This window comes from Aphelocoma coerulescens (assembly GCF_041296385.1).
Source record: "Aphelocoma coerulescens isolate FSJ_1873_10779 chromosome Z unlocalized genomic scaffold, UR_Acoe_1.0 ChrZ, whole genome shotgun sequence".
NCBI classification, from domain to species: Eukaryota; Metazoa; Chordata; class Aves; order Passeriformes; family Corvidae; genus Aphelocoma; species Aphelocoma coerulescens.
In genome coordinates this window covers 45770659-45794735 of record NW_027184085.1, presented here as the reverse complement: position 1 = coordinate 45794735, position 24077 = coordinate 45770659, and the positions used below count along the sequence as shown (strand labels likewise).

Below are 24077 nucleotides of genomic sequence, written 5' to 3'. Positions count from 1 at the left end.
GCGTCCCCAGCAGTGACACCACTGCTCTGCCCCGTTTTGCCCTCCTCTGTTCACAGCTGTGAGCCTGTATCTCCACACAAGGTTGTAGCCTGGAGATAACGAAGAAAGCAGACTTTTGCCCACTTCCAAACCATGCCACAAATGCCATCCATGCGTCTTCCCATGTTTACGCACCACCTGACCATTCAGAAGCAAATTTAGAGCCTATTCACAGGGTGAGAACAAAGCGAGTCTTCCAATGAAAGTTTTATAGAGTATTTATTTTGACTATCAATCTAAAAAATTAGAAACTACAAACTATGAACTGTAAACTACAAACTATAAAAAACTCCCAACTATAAAAAACTACCAACTACAAAAAAACAACAAGTGGCCTCTTCCAGGGCTAGTATCTCCTGTCGGCCATAAACTGCTGCGCTGCCATGATCAGAGGCGTCAGGCTGGAGGTCGGCTTGGCTGAGGTTACAAACGGATGCTGCCCAAAGAGAAAAGGAAAAAATTAACTTCTGCTTTCCCAACTCCACTCCTCATGGGCTCAAACAGGCTTTCTCTGGTTACCAGAAAGACGCAGAAATGAGGGCACTCTCTGCACCTCTGTCTCCACGTCAAGGACCTTGCTACCATAGGAAAACATGGCTCACAATCCCACAAATCCATTAATCCTGCAGGTGTCTGCAGCTTCTTGAGATTTTTGTTGTGCCCACATTGGGGGAATGCAGCTTGCATGTCTTCCTTTCATCAGGACACTCAACAGGCTTCTTGAGGTTGCCCTTTTCTAAGGTCATGGGCTATTTTAGTTGCTAAAAAAAGGTGAGGAGCGTAAGGCATTCCTCAGGAAACTCCAATCCCTTGGAGAAAGGCTGATCCCCGTAGGATTTTGGCCCATGTTCTGAAAACCACTGACACAAGTGGCTGACGGATTCAGCGCTGGCTTGAAGGGGGAGCAGTGCTGGCACCTCCCTCCACAGCAGGGACAGCCGAGCGGCACCTTCTGCCGCTCCCTCTCTGCCACAACGTCGTCTACATGGCTGTGCCAGGCAGCAATGGGCCAGCCTGGCCAAGTCCTGCTCAGCTGTCCCCACCTTGGTGGCACAAACCTCGACAAGTGGGGCAGGAGGGCCAAGCCAAGGCCCCTCTGAGGCTCACTGGGAGCTGCCCAAAGCCCCTCCTTCCCTCCCTCCCTCCCTCCCTCCCTCCCTCCCTCCCTTCCCTCCGTTCTTGCTTGCTTCCTTCCTTCCTTCCCACACCCAAATCTCAAAATTATTGCCAGGAGCTGATTTCATTGGCTTCTTCCACCACCTTTTCAGCCCTCCCTACCTGCTATTATTCTACTTCACTTCTTTTGCTACCACATTACACTGAGTGTGTTCCCAAAGGGCAAAACTGGGCCACAGAAATGACCATCTCAGCATGGAGCACCTCTCCTCTGAGGAAAGGCTGAGACAGCTGGGCTTGTTCTGCCCCAAGAAGAGAAGGCCCTGGGCACACCTTCTTGCTGCCTTTCAAGACTTCCAGGGGGCTTCACAGCATGTTGAGGACATGTTTTTTTGCAAGCACAGTCGCATTAGCACAAGGGATAATAGCTCTCAACACAAAGAGGGCAGATTCAGATCAGGTCTAAGGAAGAAACTCTTTGTGACGAGAGTGCTGCAACACCAGCACAGGTCGCCCAGAGAGCTGCTTGCAGCCCCATCCCTGGGAACATTCGAGGTCAGCTCAGATGAGGCCCTGAGCAACCTGATCTACTTGACGACGTCCCTGCTCCTTGCGGACCACTTGGTCTGGGTGACCTTGAAAGGCTCCTTCCAACCCATCCCCACCCAGGATTCTCCTTCGTTTTTCTTTGAAAAGCCCCGAGACTGGCGATTCCTAGGACTGGTGCCCCTCTGACGCCTTGGATTGAGCGGATGGGAAGCCCCTGGCAGCGGGCAGCTGGCGCACCCTGCAGCCGCTTGGCCTTTTACCTGCAGAAGCTCCTGGGCAGACCAGCGCCTGTCCTCGTCTGTCTCCAGGCAGCAGTGCAGGAAGTCTCGCAACCAAGCGGACTGCTGCCTGGGGTTCTGCAGCTTCGGGGTGCCCCCGGTGCTTATCAGCTGTCGAACCTAGAGAAGAAGGAAACGCCGCGCTCTGCCTGTCTCCTTCGTACGCCAAACCGCTCACCCAGACCCCACGGGAGAAGCTCCACTCTCCAGTGGCACTTCCCTCCCTGCCACAGGCTTGGACATGCCCTTCCTACCCCACACAAAAGAGCCCAAAGCCAGAGACAGCCACAGCTAGTCCACTATGCAAAGGCTCCTGCTGTGCCCCCGATGTCAATGGCTGACCAAACTGGGAGCAACTCCATTGGCAAAAGCACACTTTGCTTCTCTGAGGAACGACACCAGCTCTTACAGGCAATTTGGAAGAGGGACTTTGGTCGAACTCTACAGTTTCCAAGGATTATTACATAAAATAATATCTATTATTATACACTGCTCACTGCTCCCTTAGGCAGAGCTTCCATCAAGCAAAAGGCATCACAAAAGGATTTTTTAGTGCTGTTTGTGAGTAAATGCCAAGGGGACGGTCTGGACAAGAAGCACGAGAGACTATGCGGCCTGGAACCTATCGTCTTCAGGTGTTAGGCAAGCTTCCCGGGCCGAAGAACGGGGGCAGACTTTGTTAGAATGACAGCAGAGTCTGAGAGCAGTTGCAGCGTACCATGGCAGAGGTGTTCATCAGGTAAGGAGGCGCTCCTTCCACCATCTCGATCCCCACGATGCCAAAGGACCAAATGTCCACTTTGGGGCCGTAGGGCTTCCTGGTGAAAATTTCTGGCGCCATCCAGTGAGTAGTCCCGGCAGCTGATCTCCGTTTGCTCTGCTCAGGGGTGAGCTGAGCAGCGAGGCCAAAATCAGCTGAGGAGAAAAAAGCCCTCTGGTCAAGTCGGCCCCGAATTAGGAAAGCAAACCAAAGAACTCCCCGCTGTACCAACGTCCCAGAAGGCAGTGTGGAATCTGGCTGCAAAAGGGGCCATGCTGGCATTCCTCCGGCCTGCAGCCGAGGAAATACGGAATTGGCCACTGAGCAAAAGCCCCCAGTTTCGGGCAGTGGCTTTCAGTCCCCTGAAGCTTTAGCCTGTAACGGCCTTGCTTGGGAAGGGACACGCACAATCCAGAGCCACTCCTGACACCTTCTTCCCAGCCACACCTCCCTGCACGTTGCAGCTGTGCTCTGCGCTCGCAGCAGGGCAGCCTGCACTGCCACGGGCACCACTCTTGGGGACCTGGCAGTCACTCAAAGGCAGCCCCACACCGCAGCCCGCCATGGCTGAGCCTGGCCAACAACACCCACCCAACTTGACAGATCGTCCAAGCCCAGGAGAATGTTGTGGCTTTTGATGTCTCGGTGGATCACTTGCTTGGAGTGAAGGAAATCCAGGCCTTGCAGGCACTGAGAGAGAGAAAAGAAACACGAGCCTAAGAGTTCCTCATCTGATTTCATCCTACAAGCAGGGAAGTGGCAAACCTGCAAGACCGACTCGCTGGGGGATGCTGAGCCATGGCAGGACAGGCTGCTGGCAAGGGCAAGAGCTTGCTGCTCCAACACGAGGACAGCAGTGCCTTTTTAAGTGAGGGCATGCATATTCGCTTCTGAGACAGAAAGGGCAACTGTTCCTCTGGCCAGTGGCCTGCAAGCACACACTGAAGGAGCGCTGCTGCAGGGGCTGTGCTCTCTCCAGCCAGACGACAGCGGATGCTTTTGCAAACACCACTTTGGGTGCAAGCATCTCCTTTGAGCCTGAGCTTTGTGAGAGTCCCGAGAGTATCTCTTTGTCTTTGCCACTTGTCTGACATTGTGCCACCAACCCGTTTGCTCTTACAGGGAAGGAATGCAGTACACTTCGGGTCCAGGCAAGTGTTCAGAGAGGCAGACACAAACAAACACAGCTGGAGAAGGGCAGGCACGCTGGCAGGCACTTCGGATGCTCTTGCTGCTGCCAGTCGTAACAGAAAGGCAGGAAGCAAGCTGGGAAGATGAAATCACTCCTCTCCTTACCACCTGTTGGGAAGGACCATCCCGCCCAAGCCACGGGAAGCACAAGTGCCATCCCTCACCTCCCGAGAGACAGCTGCTATCTCTCCTTCTGCCATACGAGTCTCCCTAATGACATCGTGTAAAGAGCCTCCGTCCATGTATTCCATCACTAGTCAGAGCTCCTCGTCCACCAGGTAGCTGAAAGGAGGAAACAACAGCGTGGAGATGAATGCGCACAGTTACATGACCTGATGGATTCTTGTCTCCGTGTCTCTCTCGGAGGAAGGCAGGAGCAAGTGAATAGTCATTCACTAGGCTCCACAGGCCTTGAACTCTGTGCAGTCTAAAAGCCTTCTTGGTATCCACACCAATGCAAAACACTGGGAACAGGCAAAGGAAATAAGATCTACAGTGCTTTGTCAGCACTTAAGACCCGAGGGAAAAAATCAAGCCCCAAACCTGTTGGAAAATGAAGTGCAGGGAGGGGGGAACTTTGAGGCTGTTGGCTCAGTAAGGTAGGGCCGAGTCAGGTCTTTGAAAGCGCACTTCAAACTAGGTATGCCAGGAAAGATTAATGCAGCCCCAGTGCAATCTCCTCCCAAGACGCCGTAGATCAGCAGAGAAACAGGAATTAACAGCTCTGTTCTCTGCCAGCCACCAAAGGAGTGGCTGATCCTTTGGCTTGCAGGATGGCAATGACCCTTCATGGCAGAAGAGCAGAACCACTCACCTGTCTACGTAGTTGACGAGGTTGGCGTTCTTACTGTCGCGCATGACCTGGATTTCGTTCACGCACAGTTCGGTGCTGCTCTCTCGCAGGAGACTGATTTTCTTTATGGCCACCTGAAACGACATGGAAAACCGTGAACCAAAGAAGGCTGTGGCAGGAGACCACAACGGGAACGATGAGACAGTGATTTTGGGATGACAGAGCTGGGCGGAGCAAAACCGCCTTGCGACGGGACACCAGAGGAATTCGTAGCTGAGCTTGCAAGAGCCTCTTACGCCGCTCGCTTGGGCGCCAGTCCCAGGACACAGAGCCAGAGAGCCTTTGCTTTGTACACCCAGGCGAAACACGCTCTAAACTCTCCACCTCAAAGCTCTAACAACACTCCCTACGCCCACAGCCTTCCCCCAGGGCCTTACTTTATCTTCAGCATTTCCATTCACACACCTCTTGCAAGCAGGAAGCCATTCTGTGCCGGTGAAAATGGAGCCAAACTGCTGGGAAACCACTGGCAGTTCTAGGGGGTTACATCATTACTCCAGCAACCGCTGGCATTCTTGAGTGCACAACAACACAGCAAACTCTTACAGACATGACGGGTAAAATGCCGTCCTAAAAGCATCCGGAGGGTTAAACCCCAGGAAATACAACCCTACTCACTTTACAGAAAAAATGCTGTGATGATGAAAACATCATTGAGGCTACCTCCCAAAAAGACAACCCTAGCCCTTCCACACTTCAGGAGCTGTCATTTTGCTGCACTAAAACACTTTCCTTCGCACCACGGACATTTGCAATTACTGCCTGACTGCAAAAAGGAATAGCCCACGCCTTGATCCTCTAGCCATGCACGCCGGGCTCTGAGCATGGCATAGGCCCTTGAGAGTCCCCTTGCAGACCTCTCTCTCGAAGCACAGTTCCCAAGGGCAGCCCTGCAGGTGGCTAAGGAGCTACCAGCACGATTCCCATGTATTTGCTACGAGCCAGAAACGAGAATTCAGGAATCCTGAGCTGCCGGCCCCAAAGAGCAGTGCCGTGCTCTAAGACACCACCTTGGCACTAAGACCCAGCTGGCTGCGTCTCCTCCTAGGAGAGAAACCGCCTGGCCTCCTCGCATTCCTTGGGGCAGCTGAGAAGGACAAAATCTGTCCCCACTGTATTTGGCAGGCGGACACTGCTCGGCACTTCAGTGGCCCTTGGAAGCAAAGCTCTACTGGCCAGCCAAAGCTCAGCCACAGCTGACAGCAGAGGGGAGGGCACTCGAGAGCTGCAGAAGCTGCGGCGCTGCCTGACGCTTACCTCTTCTCCTGTGGCAGTGTCCACTGCCGTACACACAGTGCCGAAACCCCTAGAAACAAAACAGCAGCGGAGAAAGGAGAAGTCCTTTAGTCCCTTCAAGTGCAAGACACTGCGGTCCAGCGGGAAGAAAAGGCCTGGGGCAAATCTCAAATGGGACACGACAGATTCTGGTCTGGGTCTTTTTCCCTTTGTTCTTTCCGTGTGTGCACGTGGGTGGGATTTTTCCAGGCACACACACTCCGGCTGGGCCTTCCCACACCTCTCCTTGGAGTCTATCTGCCAAACTCAGGCAACACCACACAGGCCTTCTGAGAAGCCTGAACTCACGGAACAGCCATTGGAGGAAAAGATCTAGAGACAGATCCTTCCTCCAGCTGCCAAGGAAAGTAGTCTCCAGCCACAGCCAGAGCAGCCGAAGGCCTCCATTGTTGCACACACAAATGGAGAAGTACTCTACACAGGGCATCCCTAGACAGCTTCATTCCGGGTCCAGAGCCATCAGCAGCTGCTTCTCTTCGGTGCCCCAGACACAGGAAGGACTCTACTCCTCAGGCGAGTTCTTGTACACTTGGCTGCTCCCAGAGGAAATGCTGCAAATCCATCCCATTTACAGTCAGCAGAGCTGGCTTTCAAAAGGGAACAGCTTGGGGGATTCTTTGCAGGAAAGGCCAAATCCCCACAGGATCCATGAGGGCTCTGCCATCAGGCAGGTGATGCCTTTTCCTCTAGAGTGCATCGGCACCGGCGCTTCCCTGAAGCTTTGGCTTTTGCCACCTCAGCTATAAAAGAGAGTTGCTTCTTTCACCTCTGCTTTTGGCTTCTAGACTAGGTGACGGTCATCCTGAGCACTGAATCTTGTTTTCAGCAAAATATTGGAAAGAAATGCTACTGACAGCTGTTCTCTGGCAGCTCTCAGCTGCTAACTTGACCTTTGAGGCAGCACACTTTTTGCTCCTTTCATTCCCACATCTTCTGTATTCTTTTGGGACACGTAAAAATGGTTTCTGCGAAGAAAAGCGGCAAAGAGGTGCCACACACTTGAGGGACAGGAGATCTGCCAGGCGCTGCTCTTTGCCGCAGAAAAGACATTGCCAGCATCCAGGTGTCTTTGCCATGCCTTCGGACCACAGCTATAAACGCTGACCAGTACTGAGGGACGGGAGCATCTCAACGCAGTGTCTGAACAGCTTTGGAGCTTGCCTGACGTCACGCTGGGGAGATGTGACACCAGCAAAATACACAGCCCCTCCCTTTGAAGAAGGAACGGTGGCTGCACTCACCCTTTGCCAATAGTTTCCAGTTCTGTGTATTTAGCCTCGGGATCTCCTTCGCTCACCAGCATCCCTGAAAGAAACCAAAGGAAAGATGCTCACTTCACAACAGAGATCCCACCCTGCAGCAGATCAGAAAGGCAGCCCCACTCTCTCTCCCCGCTCTCCTTGGGGACACCAGGCCCTTTCTTCTCAGTCACTCAGCGAACCACAACAACAACCGCACCACTACAACACCACCACCACTACCACCACAGCAACAAAACAGCAACAAAACAGTCAGCTCTGCAGCACAGATTGCCTGCGCAAAGCCTGACTGTCCAAACTAAAAACTAAGCACATGGAGAATCAGTCAGAGGAGACACGGATCAGAAAAGACAGCAGTAACCAAGAGAAGTGATTGTTGTCTAGAAACATTAAGGGCAGCAGGAAGAACAAAACCTTTCTGTTCTTGGGAATAAACACTCTGTGACATTCAGCCAAAGCTTTAATCCTTGCAAATGTAAAGGCAGGCATCTTGGGTTCTGGAATCAATTTTTATCAACAGCTGCCCTTTCCAGAACAGGAAGAATATTGCAAAGTGCTTCCAGCAGAGGCACGATCTCCACCTTTCAGCACTTTGCCTAAACAATGCCTTTCTCCCTTTCAAGAGCAGCAGCTCATCTTATAACCCATTGCATGGGCTTTAGGAATGAGGTCCCTCATCTTTTAGGACCGGGCTACCTTCTGAAGATGACCTTGGCTGTGCCCCCCAGGAGCTGGGCCCAGAGAGCTCCTTGAGGCCCACTCATTCGCTAGGTCACAGCCTCCTGCTCAGCCAGAAACAATCTCTTGCTTCCCTTCTGCACAGAGGGCAGCTCAGGCAAAGCCAAGCCAGGCCGAGCTGCCCTCAGAGGCAGGAGAGCCTCTGAGGTGCTCTCTCGCCACCTCAAAGCACAACAACAGGTCCTGTGTGGAGGCCTCAGGACCCGACACTCCGCTGAGGAGAACAGGAGGTGGGAGGAGCTCATGCTGACACATGCACACACAAGGCACTGCTCCAGCAGACAAGGAATACACAGGACATACTCAGCATGGCCAGGCACTCCTCCTCTGTCTTCTCCTGCAGGTCCTCAGTGCTGCCAGAGGAACTGCTTGTGCTCCAGGTGCACGAGCTGCTTGTGCTCCAGGTGCACGAGCTGCTCGTGCTCGAGTTTCCAGCTCGGGGACTGGAGGCTTCTTCAGAGCCTGCAGCTGCAGCCCGTGCAGGTGCCAGGACAGAGGAGGTGGAGCTCTGGGACAAGAAATGACTTTGGGTCAGAAGGGTGCCTGGCAGAGATGCCCCTCTGATCCCATTTCAAATGCAAGCCCCTAGGAAGATGCTGCCGGCCACATCCAGGGCTCTTCACCTCTCGGCTTTTGCTGCCCACTTCTCCAACTCAAGGCGCAAAATCCAAAGGCTGCTTTTACACGAGGGACTAAATGACACCAAAGACACTGCTAACCAAAGCAGGCACTTACTGATGTGAGCTGCTCAGGCCGTGGGCTGACCGCAGGGGCAGGTTCCTTGGCACCCTCCTCCTCTTTAGCCTCTTCCTCGGGTACAGAGGCAGCCAGAGCAGGTGCTGACGCTGCCCCTGTGCTCTGTGGACAGACAGCAGCATGAGGGACGGGGAGGAACCTGTCAGGCAGAACCTTTAGATATATTCAGCGGCAGACCCCGCTGTATCTCAGCTGTTCCTTTAGCTACTGACAGCTGCTCCATGGAGAGGGCCAGGTCCCTCCTGGGGACAGTGACTCCTCCATGCCCTGCGAGGCTGTGAACTGCATCTTTGCACTGCTTTGAACTGCATCTTTGACAGAGAGCCTGCACAGCCACAGGGCACAAAGGGCCTCCCTTGTTCCCCAGGGCAAAGACATCCTAATGCTACCTCTTGTCTCTTGCTAAGACAAATTCACAGCCCCTGTCAGAATAGTGGGAAACTGATGTCTAAACATCCGAGTTCCACACCCCTTTTCAAGGGCTCGTGGCTGGGGGAAGCGCTCTGGAAGCGCTGAAAAGATTCCAGGCCTCAGCATCTTCAGCCACACATGGGAGATGCTGTCTGATCAGAAACCTGCAGCTCTGCTTTGCTCCAGCCACAGGGCTTCCCAGAGCTGCCACTTACTGATGCTGGATGCTCAGGCCCTGCGGTGGCAGCAGATGCAGCTGGGTTGGCATCTTCCTCCCCTTTGGCCTCGTCTTCAGGAAGACACACAGCCAGAGGACGCTCCGAGGTTTGTTTTGTGCTCTGCAGACAGACAGCAGCATGAGGGACAAGCAACCTTCTTTATACTCTGCTCTAGACCCAGATGCACTAAGGAGAAATCATCTGCAGAGAAATGGGATCCTCAGTTGTTCAAACTCAAGTAAAATGGGCCAAGTAGATGCGACCGCACTCTCTTGTACAGGAGAAATTCCATCATGGCTCAAAGCACCAAGCAACCCCACTTTCATCTGATCAAAAGCTCTGAAATGGAACATGGAGACAAAACAGGCAGGGATCCCCTGCAGCTGCTGCTGCTGCTGCTGCTGCTGCTGCTGCTGCTGCTGCTGTTGCACAGAGCCTGGACTGTACTTTCGTTCATCTGACCAGGCTGGCACTGGACTGCAACAGGCCCAGCTCACAGCTTGCTCCAAGTCGTCAAATGCTACCAACGCCAAAGGCTCCTTTCCCACTCACCCACGGACCGGATTCTCTCCAGGCATGGGCAATGTGACCTGCAACACACAAGGGAAGAAGAACCAGATGCTGTAAGAAAACTGCCTGCACTGGGCAAGCCCACCAAGAAGTCAACCCAAGGGCAGAGCGTTTTGCTTTCACTACATCCCTCCAGCAGCAACCCGTGTGCCACACAGCAAGCAAGACAACAGCACAAAATGCTGCCTTGTGTCTACCTGTTGTCCTCTTTGGCCACTCAAGCCACAGAAACGTGAGACTAAGAAAGCCCAAGTGGTTCTGTAGTAGTCAATGCTTCTGCCCAACCCCACCCCACCCAGCAGGAGCTACAGCTCCTCCCCTTCCTGCACTTCAGTTTTCTGAAGAGATTGCACACAGCAATTCCCATGAGCTTGCTGAAAATGATTCCACAGAAAAGCTTCCTCCAAGTTCCCCTCAACCGTGGTGGCAGTTCTACTGTGACACAGCACAGGAACAGCTCCTGCGTGCAGGAGCATACAAGAACTCTTCTAAAAATGTCTATCTCAGAGGCCTTTGCCAAGCTGGTTCTGGGATTTCAGCACAGAGCCAACGGCTCTTTTAGCACGCAGGAAATGTCAAGTTCCACAGGCACATCCTTGGGATGAGGGAATGCAGAGGAGAAGATGCTTCCCCTCAGTCCTAGAGAGCAGCGCACAGTTTCTACAAGGACTCCTGCCAGGCTCTCCGCATCTTCCCATCTTGGAAGATGTCTTGCTTCAGCCAGCAAACTGAGGAGACTGCACACTCCACTGCCACAGGCCTTGCCGGGATGGGGGGGAGCAGAACCCCTGCAGGCTACATTACAAATGCTGCCCACGCCCTGCTGGCTACAGACACGCCCTTCTTAGCTGGAGCTGTTGACAGCAGCTTTACCCCACTAAAGGCATCTTCACGGCAATTTGGTTTCCATATGCTGCCCTGAACAAAAAGGTCTACTTACGTGCCAGGTGGGTGAAAAAGTACCCAGAATAAGCCACGGAAAATGCCGTGCAAACTGCAGCACACACTCCCTCCATGGCTCGAGCAGCGCTGCTCAAGTTTGCACCGGACAAGACTCCTGGGGAAAACCAAAAAGACTCAAGAGTCCCGTCAGGGTGCAGCCTGCTGGCAGAGCCCTCCGCGATCAGCAGGGTCCGCCTGCAGTGAGCACGCCACAGAGCTGCTCTGCACACTGAGGCCTTCCGTGCCTCGGCACGGCAGCTTTGCCTTGACAACGCCGGGATGCGGCCGCTGACATCACAATAGCGGCCGCTCTAGGCTGCTTTGTGAATTCATGCATAGAACCAGACCTTCTCTACAGCCAACGCCAAAAAAAGCCTGCAAAGCAGCACAAAAAGCCCTCCTAGCCCGTAACCTCAAGGCATCTAGGAGTAACTCTGAAAACACACCAAGCCCCTATAGCCCACGCTGAGAAGCTGAACACTGAGAAGCTGAACATTGCAGCAACAAAGGAAATCACTCCTTCAATGATAGCTGGGGGACAAAACCTCAGGAAGCACTTTTGTAGACCTTCTTCCCCACATGTTTGCCACTGAACAAGGTGGGACACAGGCCTACAAAGGGTAGGATTGATGAAAACATGGAAAGCCAAGCAACAGTTCATCCACTGCATCCACATCATCCTGCTGCTGCAGTGCTGTGGCATCTCCAAGGAGACTTGCCCATCTCAGGTGCACCTCTGGGAGCTTCCCTGCGCTCATCCATGCACCACAGAGAGCTGCCTGCTATGGATGTAAAGAAAGGACGAAAGAAAAGAAAGTACCAACACAGTGTGGGACAACTCAGAAGGTGCTGCTGGGAGGAAAGCAGTGGGCCCAAATGGGCCGGTCCCAGCAAAACTGGAAGCTGTGAGGCAGAGAGCAAATAGAGCAGGTGCTGGGAGGGCTGCAGGAAGGCAGGCTTAGGAAAACAGAAAAACCACCACCGCCCCAAAGTTTGGAAGCTTCATTCCTCTGCCTCTCGCTTTTAAACCACTTTTTCTCTATTTCTCATGCTGTGGTTTAACCCCAGCCAGCAACCAAGCACCACGCACAGCCATTCTGGCTCCCTGGGGAGACAATCGGAAGGGTAAAAGCTGGAAAACTCACAGGTTGAGATCGATTCAGTTGCATAGGGAATGCAAAAGCCACACGCTCAAGCAAAGAAAAATAAAGAACTCATTCACCATTTCCCAAGGGCAGGCAGGTGTTTTGCATCTCCAGGAGAGCAGGGTCCCCTCACGCCTCACAGTGACTTGGGAAGACAAATGCCGTCACTCCAAACGTCCCCTCCTCCCTCCTTCCTGCGCCCAGCTTGAAACACTGAGCAGGATGTCAAATGGTCTGGAATATACCTGTGGCCAGTTTAGGTCACCTGCCCTGGCTGTGTCCCCTCCCAAGCTCTCATGCAGCGTGACCCCAGGCCAGCTCTGTCTGGGCAGTTGCGTCCCTCATGCTGGGTGCTGAGCTGAGAGAAGCCGTGGCTCACGCAGATCCAAACTGCACAAGTTGTCACTCCCTCGCCTCAGCCTCAGTTCCCGTGGCAGAACTCGCGTGCCCGCTGGACGCTCACCTGCGCCCCAGCCTGCAAAGAAGCCCGGCTCCCTGCCCCTCTGCCCAGAGCAACACAGACACTCCCAACCTTTCCAGGAGCTGCAACACAACCAGGGCCACGGCGGCGGCGTCCCCAGCAGTGACACCACTGCTGTGCCCCGTTTTGCCCTCCTCTGTTCACAGCTGTGAGCCTGTATCTCCACACAAGGTTGTAGCCTGGAGATAACGAAGAAAGCAGACTTTTGCCCACTTCCAAACCATGCCACAAATGCCATCCATGCGTCTTCCCATGTTTACGCACCACCTGACCATTCAGAAGCAAATTTAGAGCCTATTCACAGGGTGAGAACAAAGCGAGTCTTCCAATGAAAGTTTTATAGAGTATTTATTTTGACTATCAATCTAAAAAATTAGAAACTACAAACTATGAACTGTAAACTACAAACTATAAAAAACTCCCAACTATAAAAAACTACCAACTACAAAAAAACAACAAGTGGCCTCTTCCAGGGCTAGTATCTCCTGTCGGCCATAAACTGCTGCGCTGCCATGATCAGAGGCGTCAGGCTGGAGGTCGGCTTGGCTGAGGTTACAAACGGATGCTGCCCAAAGAGAAAAGGAAAAAATTAACTTCTGCTTTCCCAACTCCACTCCTCATGGGCTCAAACAGGCTTTCTCTGGTTACCAGAAAGACGCAGAAATGAGGGCACTCTCTGCACCTCTGTCTCCACGTCAAGGACCTTGCTACCATAGGAAAACATGGCTCACAATCCCACAAATCCATTAATCCTGCAGGTGTCTGCAGCTTCTTGAGATTTTTGTTGTGCCCACATTGTGGGAATGCAGCTTGCATGTCTTCCTTTCATCAGGACACTCAACAGGCTTCTTGAGGTTGCCCTTTTCTAAGGTCATGGGCTATTTTAGTTGCTAAAAAAAGGTGAGGAGCGTAAGGCATTCCTCAGGAAACTCCAATCCCTTGGAGAAAGGCTGATCCCCGTAGGATTTTGGCCCATGTTCTGAAAACCACTGACACAAGTGGCTGACGGATTCAGCGCTGGCTTGAAGGGGGAGCAGTGCTGGCACCTCCCTCCACAGCAGGGACAGCCGAGCGGCACCTTCTGCCGCTCCCTCTCTGCCACAACGTCGTCTACATGGCTGTGCCAGGCAGCAATGGGCCAGCCTGGCCAAGTCCTGCTCAGCTGTCCCCACCTTGGTGGCACAAACCTCGACAAGTGGGGCAGGAGGGCCAAGCCAAGGCCCCTCTGAGGCTCACTGGGAGCTGCCCAAAGCCCCTCCTTCCCTCCCTCCCTCCCTCCCTCCCTCCCTCCCTCCCTCCCTCACTCCCTTCCCTCCGTTCTTGCTTGCTTCCTTCCTTCCTTCCCACACCCAAATCTCAAAATTATTGCCAGGAGCTGATTTCATTGGCTTCTTCCACCACCTTTTCAGCCCTCCCTACCTGCTATTATTCTACTTCACTTCTTTTGCTACCACATTACACTGAGTGTGTTCCCAAAGGGCAAAACTGGGCCACAGAAATGACCATCTCAGCATGGAGCACCTCTCCTCTGAGGAAAGGCTGAGACAGCTGGGCTTGTTCTGCCCCAAGAAGAGAAGGCCCTGGGCACACCTTCTTGCTGCCTTTCAAGACTTCCAGGGGGCTTCACAGCATGTTGAGGACATGTTTTTTTGCAAGCACAGTCGCATTAGCACAAGGGATAATAGCTCTCAACACAAAGAGGGCAGATTCAGATCAGGTCTAAGGAAGAAACTCTTTGTGACGAGAGTGCTGAAACACCAGCACAGGTCGCCCAGAGAGCTGCTCGCAGCCCCATCCCTGGGAACATTCGAGGTCAGCTCAGATGAGGCCCTGAGCAACCTGATCTACTTGACGACGTCCCTGCTCCTTGCGGACCACTTGGTCTGGGTGACCTTGAAAGGCTCCTTCCAACCCATCCCCACCCAGGATTCTCCTTTGTTTTTCTTTGAAAAGCCCCGAGACTGGCGATTCCTAGGACTGGTGCCCCTCTGACGCCTTGGATTGAGCGGATGGGAAGCCCCTGGCAGCGGGCAGCTGGCGCACCCTGCAGCCGCTTGGCCTTTTACCTGCAGAAGCTCCTGGGCAGACCAGCGCCTGTCCTCGTCTGTCTCCAGGCAGCAGTGCAGGAAGTCTCGCAACCAAGCGGACTGCTGCCTGGGGTTCTGCAGCTTCGGGGTGCCCCCGGTGCTTATCAGCTGTCGAACCTAGAGAAGAAGGAAACGCCGCGCTCTGCCTGTCTCCTTCGTACGCCAAACCGCTCACCCAGACCCCACGGGAGAAGCTCCACTCTCCAGTGGCACTTCCCTCCCTGCCACAGGCTTGGACATGCCCTTCCTACCCCACACAAAAGAGCCCAAAGCCAGAGACAGCCACAGCTAGTCCACTATGCAAAGGCTCCTGCTGTGCCCCCGATGTCAATGGCTGACCAAACTGGGAGCAACTCCATTGGCAAAAGCACACTTTGCTTCTCTGAGGAACGACACCAGCTCTTACAGGCAATTTGGAAGAGGGACTTTGGTCGAACTCTACAGTTTCCAAGGATTATTACATAAAATAATATCTATTATTATACACTGCTCACTGCTCCCTTAGGCAGAGCTTCCATCAAGCAAAAGGCATCACAAAAGGATTTTTTAGTGCTGTTTGTGAGTAAATGCCAAGGGGACGGTCTGGACAAGAAGCACGAGAGACTATGCGGCCTGGAACCTATCGTCTTCAGGTGTTAGGCAAGCTTCCCGGGCCGAAGAACGGGGGCAGACTTTGTTAGAATGACAGCAGAGTCTGAGAGCAGTTGCAGCGTACCATGGCAGAGGTGTTCATCAGGTAAGGAGGCGCTCCTTCCACCATCTCGATCCCCACGATGCCAAAGGACCAAATGTCCACTTTGGGGCCGTAGGGCTTCCTGGTGAAAATTTCTGGCGCCATCCAGTGAGTAGTCCCGGCAGCTGATCTCCGTTTGCTCTGCTCAGGGGTGAGCTGAGCAGCGAGGCCAAAATCAGCTGAGGAGAAAAAAGCCCTCTGGTCAAGTCGGCCCCGAATTAGGAAAGCAAACCAAAGAACTCCCCGCTGTACCAACGTCCCAGAAGGCAGTGTGGAATCTGGCTGCAAAAGGGGCCATGCTGGCATTCCTCCGGCCTGCAGCCGAGGAAATACGGAATTGGCCACTGAGCAAAAGCCCCCAGTTTCGGGCAGTGGCTTTCAGTCCCCTGAAGCTTTAGCCTGTAACGGCCTTGCTTGGGAAGGGACACGCACAATCCAGAGCCACTCCTGACACCTTCTTCCCAGCCACACCTCCCTGCACGTTGCAGCTGTGCTCTGCGCTCGCAGCAGGGCAGCCTGCACTGCCACGGGCACCACTCTTGGGGACCTGGCAGTCACTCAAAGGCAGCCCCACACCGCAGCCCGCCATGGCTGAGCCTGGCCAACAACACCCACCCAACTTGACAGATCCGTCCAAGCCCAGGAGAATGTTGTGGCTTTTGATGTCTCGGTGGATCACTTGCTTGGAGTGAAGGAAATCCAGGCCTTGCAGGCACTGAGAGAGAGAAAAGAAACACGAGCCTAAGAGTTCCTCATCTGATTTCATCCTACAAGCAGGGAAGTGGCAAACCTGCAAGACCGACTCGCTGGGGGATGCTGAGCCATGGCAGGACAGGCTGCTGGCAAGGGCAAGAGCTTGCTGCTCCAACACGAGGACAGCAGTGCCTTTTTAAGTGAGGGCATGCATATTCGCTTCTGAGACAGAAAGGGCAACTGTTCCTCTGGCCAGTGGCCTGCAAGCACACACTGAAGGAGCGCTGCTGCAGGGGCTGTGCTCTCTCCAGCCAGACGACAGCGGATGCTTTTGCAAACACCACTTTGGGTGCAAGCATCTCCTTTGAGCCTGAGCTTTGTGAGAGTCCCGAGAGTATCTCTTTGTCTTTGCCACTTGTCTGACATTGTGCCACCAACCCGTTTGCTCTTACAGGGAAGGAATGCAGTACACTTCGGGTCCAGGCAAGTGTTCAGAGAGGCAGACACAAACAAACACAGCTGGAGAAGGGCAGGCACGCTGGCAGGCACTTCGGATGCTCTTGCTGCTGCCAGTCGTAACAGAAAGGCAGGAAGCAAGCTGGGAAGATGAAATCACTCCTCTCCTTACCACCTGTTGGGAAGGACCATCCCGCCCAAGCCACGGGAAGCACAAGTGCCATCCCTCACCTCCCGAGAGACAGCTGCTATCTCTCCTTCTGCCATACGAGTCTCCCTAATGACATCGTGTAAAGAGCCTCCGTCCATGTATTCCATCACTAGCCAGAGCTCCTCGTCCACCAGGTAGCTGAAAGGAGGAAACAACAGCGTGGAGATGAATGCGCACAGTTACATGACCTGATGGATTCTTGTCTCCGTGTCTCTCTCGGAGGAAGGCAGGAGCAAGTGAATAGTCATTCACTAGGCTCCACAGGCCTTGAACTCTGTGCAGTCTAAAAGCCTTCTTGGTATCCACACCAATGCAAAACACTGGGAACAGGCAAAGGAAATAAGATCTACAGTGCTTTGTCAGCACTTAAGACCCGAGGGAAAAAATCAAGCCCCAAACCTGTTGGAAAATGAAGTGCAGGGAGGGGGGAACTTTGAGGCTGTTGGCTCAGTAAGGTAGGGCCGAGTCAGGTCTTTGAAAGCGCACTTCAAACTAGGTATGCCAGGAAAGATTAATGCAGCCCCAGTGCAATCTCCTCCCAAGACGCCGTAGATCAGCAGAGAAACAGGAATTAACAGCTCTGTTCTCTGCCAGCCACCAAAGGAGTGGCTGATCCTTTAGCTTGCAGGATGGCAATGACCCTTCATGGCAGAAGAGCAGAACCACTCACCTGTCTACGTAGTTGACGAGGTTGGCGTTCTTACTGTCGCGCATGACCTGGATTTCGTTCACGCACAGTTCGGTGCTGCTCTCTCGCAGGAGACTGATTTTCTTTATGGCCACCTGAAACGACATGGAAAACCGTGAACCAAAGAAGGCTGTGGCAGGAGACCACAACGGGAACGATGAGACAGTGATTTTGGGATGACAGAGCTGGGCGGAGCAAAACCGCCTTGCGACGGGACACCAGAGGAATTCGTAGCTGAGCTTGCAAGAGCCTCTTACGCCGCTCGCTTGGGCGCCAGTCCCAGGACACAGAGCCAGAGAGCCTTTGCTTTGTACACCCAGGCGAAACACGCTCTAAACTCTCCACCTCAAAGCTCTAACAACACTCCCTACGCCCACAGCCTTCCCCCAGGGCCTTACTTTATCTTCAGCATTTCCATTCACACACCTCTTGCAAGCAGGAAGCCATTCTGTGCCGGTGAAAATGGAGCCAAACTGCTGGGAAACCACTGGCAGTTCTAGGGGGTTACATCATTACTCCAGCAACCGCTGGCATTCTTGAGTGCACAACAACACAGCAAACTCTTACAGACATGACGGGTAAAATGCCGTCCTAAAAGCATCCGGAGGGTTAAACCCCAGGAAATACAACCCTACTCACTTTACAGAAAAAATGCTGTGATGATGAAAACATCATTGAGGCTACCTCCCAAAAAGACAACCCTAGCCCTTCCACACTTCAGGAGCTGTCATTTTGCTGCACTAAAACACTTTCCTTCGCACCACGGACATTTGCAATTACTGCCTGACTGCAAAAAGGAATAGCCCACGCCTTGATCCTCTAGCCATGCACGCCGGGCTCTGAGCATGGCATAGGCCCTTGAGAGTCCCCTTGCAGACCTCTCTCTCGAAGCACAGTTCCCAAGGGCAGCCCTGCAGGTGGCTAAGGAGCTACCAGCACGATTCCCATGTATTTGCTACGAGCCAGAAACGAGAATTCAGGAATCCTGAGCTGCCGGCCCCAAAGAGCAGTGCCGTGCTCTAAGACACCACCTTGGCACTAAGACCCAGCTGGCTGCGTCTCCTCCTAGGAGAGAAACCGCCTGGCCTCCTCGCATTCCTTGGGGCAGCTGAGAAGGACAAAATCTGTCCCCACTGTATTTGGCAGGCGGACACTGCTCGGCACTTCAGTGGCCCTTGGAAGCAAAGCTCTACTGGCCAGCCAAAGCTCAGCCACAGCTGACAGCAGAGGGGAGGGCACTCGAGAGCTGCAGAAGCTGCGGCGCTGCCTGACGCTTACCTCTTCTCCTGTGGCAGTGTCCACTGCCGTACACACAGTGCCGAAACCCCTAGAAACAAAACAGCAGCGGAGAAAGGAGAAGTCCTTTAGTCCCTTCAAGTGCAAGACACTGCGGTCCAGCGGGAAGAAAAGGCCTGGGGCAAATCTCAAATGGGACACGACAGATTCTGGTCTGGGTCTTTTTCCCTTTGTTCTTTCCGTGTGTGCACATGGGTGGGATTTTTCCAGGCACACACACTCCGGCTGGGCCTTCCCACACCTCTCCTTGGAGTCTATCTGCCAAACTCAGGCAACACCACACAGGCCTTCTGAGAAGCCTGAACTCACGGAACAGCCATTGGAGGAAAAGATCTAGAGACAGATCCTTCCTCCAGCTGCCAAGGAAAGTAGTCTCCAGCCACAGCCAGAGCAGCCGAAGGCCTCCATTGTTGCACTCCATTGTTGCACACACAAATGGAGAAGTACTCTACACAGGGCATCCCTAGACAGCTTCATTCCGGGTCCAGAGCCATCAGCAGCTGCTTCTCTTCGGTGCCCCAGACACAGGAAGGACTCTACTCCTCAGGCGAGTTCTTGTACACTTGGCTGCTCCCAGAGAAAATGCTGCAAATCCATCCCATTTACAGTCAGCAGAGCTGGCTTTCAAAAGGGAACAGCTTGGGGGATTCTTTGCAGGAAAGGCCAAATCCCCACAGGATCCATGAGGGCTCTGCCATCAGGCAGGTGATGCCTTTTCCTCTAGAGTGCATCGGCACCGGCGCTTCCCTGAAGCTTTGGCTTTTGCCACCTCAGCTATAAAAGAGAGTTGCTTCTTTCACCTCTGCTTTTGGCTTCTAGACTAGGTGACGGTCATCCTGAGCACTGAATCTTGTTTTCAGCAAAATATTGGAAAGAAATGCTACTGACAGCTGTTCTCTGGCAGCTCTCAGCTGCTAACTTGACCTTTGAGGCAGCACACTTTTTGCTCCTTTCATTCCCACATCTTCTGTATTCTTTTGGGACACGTAAAAATGGTTTCTGCGAAGAAAAGCGGCAAAGAGGTGCCACACACTTGAGGGACAGGAGATCTGCCAGGCGCTGCTCTTTGCCGCAGAAAAGACATTGCCAGCATCCAGGTGTCTTTGCCATGCCTTCGGACCACAGCTATAAACGCTGACCAGTACTGAGGGACGGGAGCATCTCAACGCAGTGTCTGAACAGCTTTGGAGCTTGCCTGACGTCACGCTGGGGAGATGTGACACCAGCAAAATACACAGCCCCTCCCTTTGAAGAAGGAACGGTGGCTGCACTCACCCTTTGCCAATAGTTTCCAGTTCTGTGTATTTAGCCTCGGGATCTCCTTCGCTCACCAGCATCCCTGAAAGAAACCAAAGGAAAGATGCTCACTTCACAACAGAGATCCCACCCTGCAGCAGATCAGAAAGGCAGCCCCACTCTCTCTCCCCGCTCTCCTTGGGGACACCAGGCCCTTTCTTCTCAGTCACTCAGTGAACCACAACAACAACCGCACCACTACAACACCACCACCACTACCACCACAGCAACAAAACAGCAACAAAACAGTCAGCTCTGCAGCACAGATTGCCTGCGCAAAGCCTGACTGTCCAAACTAAAAACTAAGCACATGGAGAATCAGTCAGAGGAGACACGGATCAGAAAAGACAGCAGTAACCAAGAGAAGTGATTGTTGTCTAGAAACATTAAGGGCAGCAGGAAGAACAAAACCTTTCTGTTCTTGGGAATAAACACTCTATGACATTCAACCAAAGCTTTAATCCTTGCAAATGTAAAGGCAGGCATCTTGGGTTCTGGAATCAATTTTTATCAACAGCTGCCCTTTCCAGAACAGGAAGAATATTGCAAAGTGCTTCCAGCAGAGGCACGATCTCCACCTTTCAGCACTTTGCCTAAACAATGCCTTTCTCCCTTTCAAGAGCAGCAGCTCATCTTATAACCCATTGCATGGGCTTTAGGAATGAGGTCCCTCATCTTTTAGGACCGGGCTACCTTCTGAAGATGACCTTGGCTGTGCCCCCCAGGAGCTGGGCCCAGAGAGCTCCTTGAGGCCCACTCATTCGCTAGGTCACAGCCTCCTGCTCAGCCAGAAACAATCTCTTGCTTCCCTTCTGCACAGAGGGCAGCTCAGGCAAAGCCAAGCCAGGCCGAGCTGCCCTCAGAGGCAGGAGAGCCTCTGAGGTGCTCTCTCGCCACCTCAAAGCACAACAGCAGGTCCTGTGTGGAGGCCTCAGGACCCGACACTCCGCTGAGGAGAACAGGAGGTGGGAGGAGCTCATGCTGACACATGCACACACAAGGCACTGCTCCAGCAGACAAGGAATACACAGGACATACTCAGCATGGCCAGGCACTCCTCCTCTGTCTTCTCCTGCAGGTCCTCAGTGCTGCCAGAGGAACTGCTTGTGCTCCAGGTGCACGAGCTGCTTGTGCTCCAGGTGCACGAGCTGCTCGTGCTCGAGTTTCCAGCTCGGGGACTGGAGGCTTCTTCAGAGCCTGCAGCTGCAGCCCGTGCAGGTGCCAGGACAGAGGAGGTGGAGCTCTGGGACAAGAAATGACTTTGGGTCAGAAGGGTGCCTGGCAGAGATGCCCCTCTGATCCCATTTCAAATGCAAGCCCCTAGGAAGATGCTGCCGGCCACATCCAGGGCTCTTCACCTCTCGGCTTTTGCTGCCCACTTCTCCAACTCAAGGCGCAAAATCCAAAGGCTGCTTTTACACGAGGGACTAAATGACACCAAAGACACTGCTAACCAAAGCAGGCACTTACTGATGTGAGCTGCTCAGGCCGTGGGCTGACCGCAGGGGCAGGTTCCTTGGCACCCTCCTCCTCTTTAGCCTCTTCCTCGGGTACAGAGGCAGCCAGAGCAGGTGCTGACGCTGCCCCTGTGCTCTGTGGACAGACAGCAGCATGAGGGACAGGGAGGAACCTGTCAGGCAGAACCTTTAGATATATTCAGCGGCAGACCCCGCTGTATCTCAGCTGTTCCTTTAGCTACTGACAGCTGCTCCATGGAGAGGGCCAGGTCCCTCCTGGGGACAGTGACTCCTCCATGCCCTGCGAGGCTGTGAACTGCATCTTTGCACTGCTTTGAACTGCATCTTTGACAGAGAGCCTGCACAGCCACAGGGCACAAAGGGCCTCCCTTGTACCCCAGGGCAAAGACATCCTAATGCTACCTCTTGTCTCTTGCTAAGACAAATTCACAGCCCCTGTCAGAATAGTGGGAAACTGATGTCTAAACATCCGAGTTCCACACCCCTTTTCAAGGGCTCGTGGCTGGGGGAAGCGCTCTGGAAGCGCTGAAAAGATTCCAGGCCTCAGCATCTTCAGCCACACATGGGAGATGCTGTCTGATCAGAAACCTGCAGCTCTGCTTTGCTCCAGCCACAGGGCTTCCCAGAGCTGCCACTTACTGATGCTGGATGCTCAGGCCCTGCGGTGGCAGCAGATGCAGCTGGGTTGGCATCTTCCTCCCCTTTGGCCTCGTCTTCAGGAAGACACACAGCCAGAGGACGCTCCGAGGTTTGTTTTGTGCTCTGCAGACAGACAGCAGCATGAGGGACAAGCAACCTTCTTTATACTCTGCTCTAGACCCAGATGCACTAAGGAGAAATCATCTGCAGAGAAATGGGATCCTCAGTTGTTCAAACTCAAGTAAAATGGGCCAAGTAGATGCGACCGCACTCTCTTGTACAGGAGAAATTCCATCATGGCTCAAAGCACCAAGCAACCCCACTTTCATCTGATCAAAAGCTCTGAAATGGAACATGGAGACAAAACAGGCAGGGATCCCCTGCTGCTGCTGCTGCAGCTGCTGCTGCTGCTGCTGCTGCTGTTGCACAGAGCCTGGACTGTACTTTCGTTCATCTGACCAGGCTGGCACTGGACTGCAACAGGCCCAGCTCACAGCTTGCTCCAAGTCGTCAAATGCTACCAACGCCAAAGGCTCCTTTCCCACTCACCCACGGACCGGATTCTCTCCAGGCATGGGCAATGTGACCTGCAACACACAAGGGAAGAAGAACCAGATGCTGTAAGAAAACTGCCTGCACTGGGCAAGCCCACCAAGAAGTCAACCCAAGGGCAGAGCGTTTTGCTTTCACTACATCCCTCCAGCAGCAACCCGTGTGCCACACAGCAAGCAAGACAACAGCACAAAATGCTGCCTTGTGTCTACCTGTTGTCCTCTTTGGCCACTCAAGCCACAGAAACGTGAGACTAAGAAAGCCCAAGTGGTTCTGTAGTAGTCAATGCTTCTGCCCAACCACACCCCACCCAGCAGGAGCTACAGCTCCTCCCCTTCCTGCACTTCAGTTTTCTGAAGAGATTGCACACAGCAATTCCCATGAGCTTGCTGAAAATGATTCCACAGAAAAGCTTCCCCCAAGTCCCCCTCAACCGTGGTGGCAGTTCTACTGTGACACAGCACAGGAACAGCTCCTGCGTGCAGGAGCATACAAGAACTCTTCTAAAAATGTCTATCTCAGAGGCCTTTGCCAAGCTGGTTCTGGGATTTCAGCACAGAGCCAACGGCTCTTTTAGCACGCAGGAAATGTCAAGTTCCACAGGCACATCCTTGGGATGAGGGAATGCAGAGGAGAAGATGCTTCCCCTCAGTCCTAGAGAGCAGCGCACAGTTTCTACAAGGACTCCTGCCAGGCTCTCCGCATCTTCCCATCTTGGAAGATGTCTTGCTTCAGCCAGCAAACTGAGGAGACTGCACACTCCACTGCCACAGGCCTTGCCGGGATGGGGGGGAGCAGAACCCCTGCAGGCTACATTACAAATGCTGCCCACGCCCTGCTGGCTACAGACACGCCCTTCTTAGCTGGAGCTGTTGACAGCAGCTTTACCCCACTAAAGGCATCTTCACGGCAATTTGGTTTCCATATGCTGCCCTGAACAAAAAGGTCTACTTACGTGCCAGGTGGGTGAAAAAGTACCCAGAATAAGCCACGGAAAATGCCGTGCAAACTGCAGCACACACTCCCTCCATGGCTCGAGCAGCGCTGCTCAAGTTTGCACCGGACAAGACTCCTGGGGAAAACCAAAAAGACTCAAGAGTCCCGTCAGGGTGCAGCCTGCTGGCAGAGCCCTCCGCGATCAGCAGGGTCCGCCTGCAGTGAGCACGCCACAGAGCTGCTCTGCACACTGAGGCCTTCCGTGCCTCGGCACGGCAGCTTTGCCTTGACAACGCCGGGATGCGGCCGCTGACATCACAATAGCGGCCGCTCTAGGCTGCTTTGTGAATTCATGCATAGAACCAGACCTTCTCTACAGCCAACGCCAAAAAAAGCCTGCAAAGCAGCAC

General features: G+C 53.5%; 1 protein-coding gene and 1 pseudogene across 1 annotated transcript; both read right to left on the bottom strand.

The window, feature by feature from the left end:
- Nucleotides 1-385: 385 nt before the first annotated feature.
- On the bottom strand, nt 386-11050 carry LOC138103858 (serine/threonine-protein kinase PAK 3-like; annotated as a pseudogene).
- A 2027-nt stretch (nt 11051-13077) lies between these two features.
- LOC138103857 (serine/threonine-protein kinase PAK 3-like) lies at nt 13078-23762 on the bottom strand. The gene is made up of 13 exons (XM_069002465.1): nt 23687-23762; nt 22729-22766; nt 22180-22302; nt 21533-21655; nt 21101-21305; nt 20042-20105; nt 18749-18797; nt 17453-17565; nt 16803-16920; nt 16038-16137; nt 15405-15601; nt 14669-14806; nt 13078-13167 (listed from the first exon to the last, which is right to left on the bottom strand). Exons 1-13 carry the CDS (start codon nt 23760-23762, stop codon nt 13078-13080), a joined length of 1434 nt encoding a protein of 477 aa, XP_068858566.1.
- Nucleotides 23763-24077: the final 315 nt, after the last annotated feature.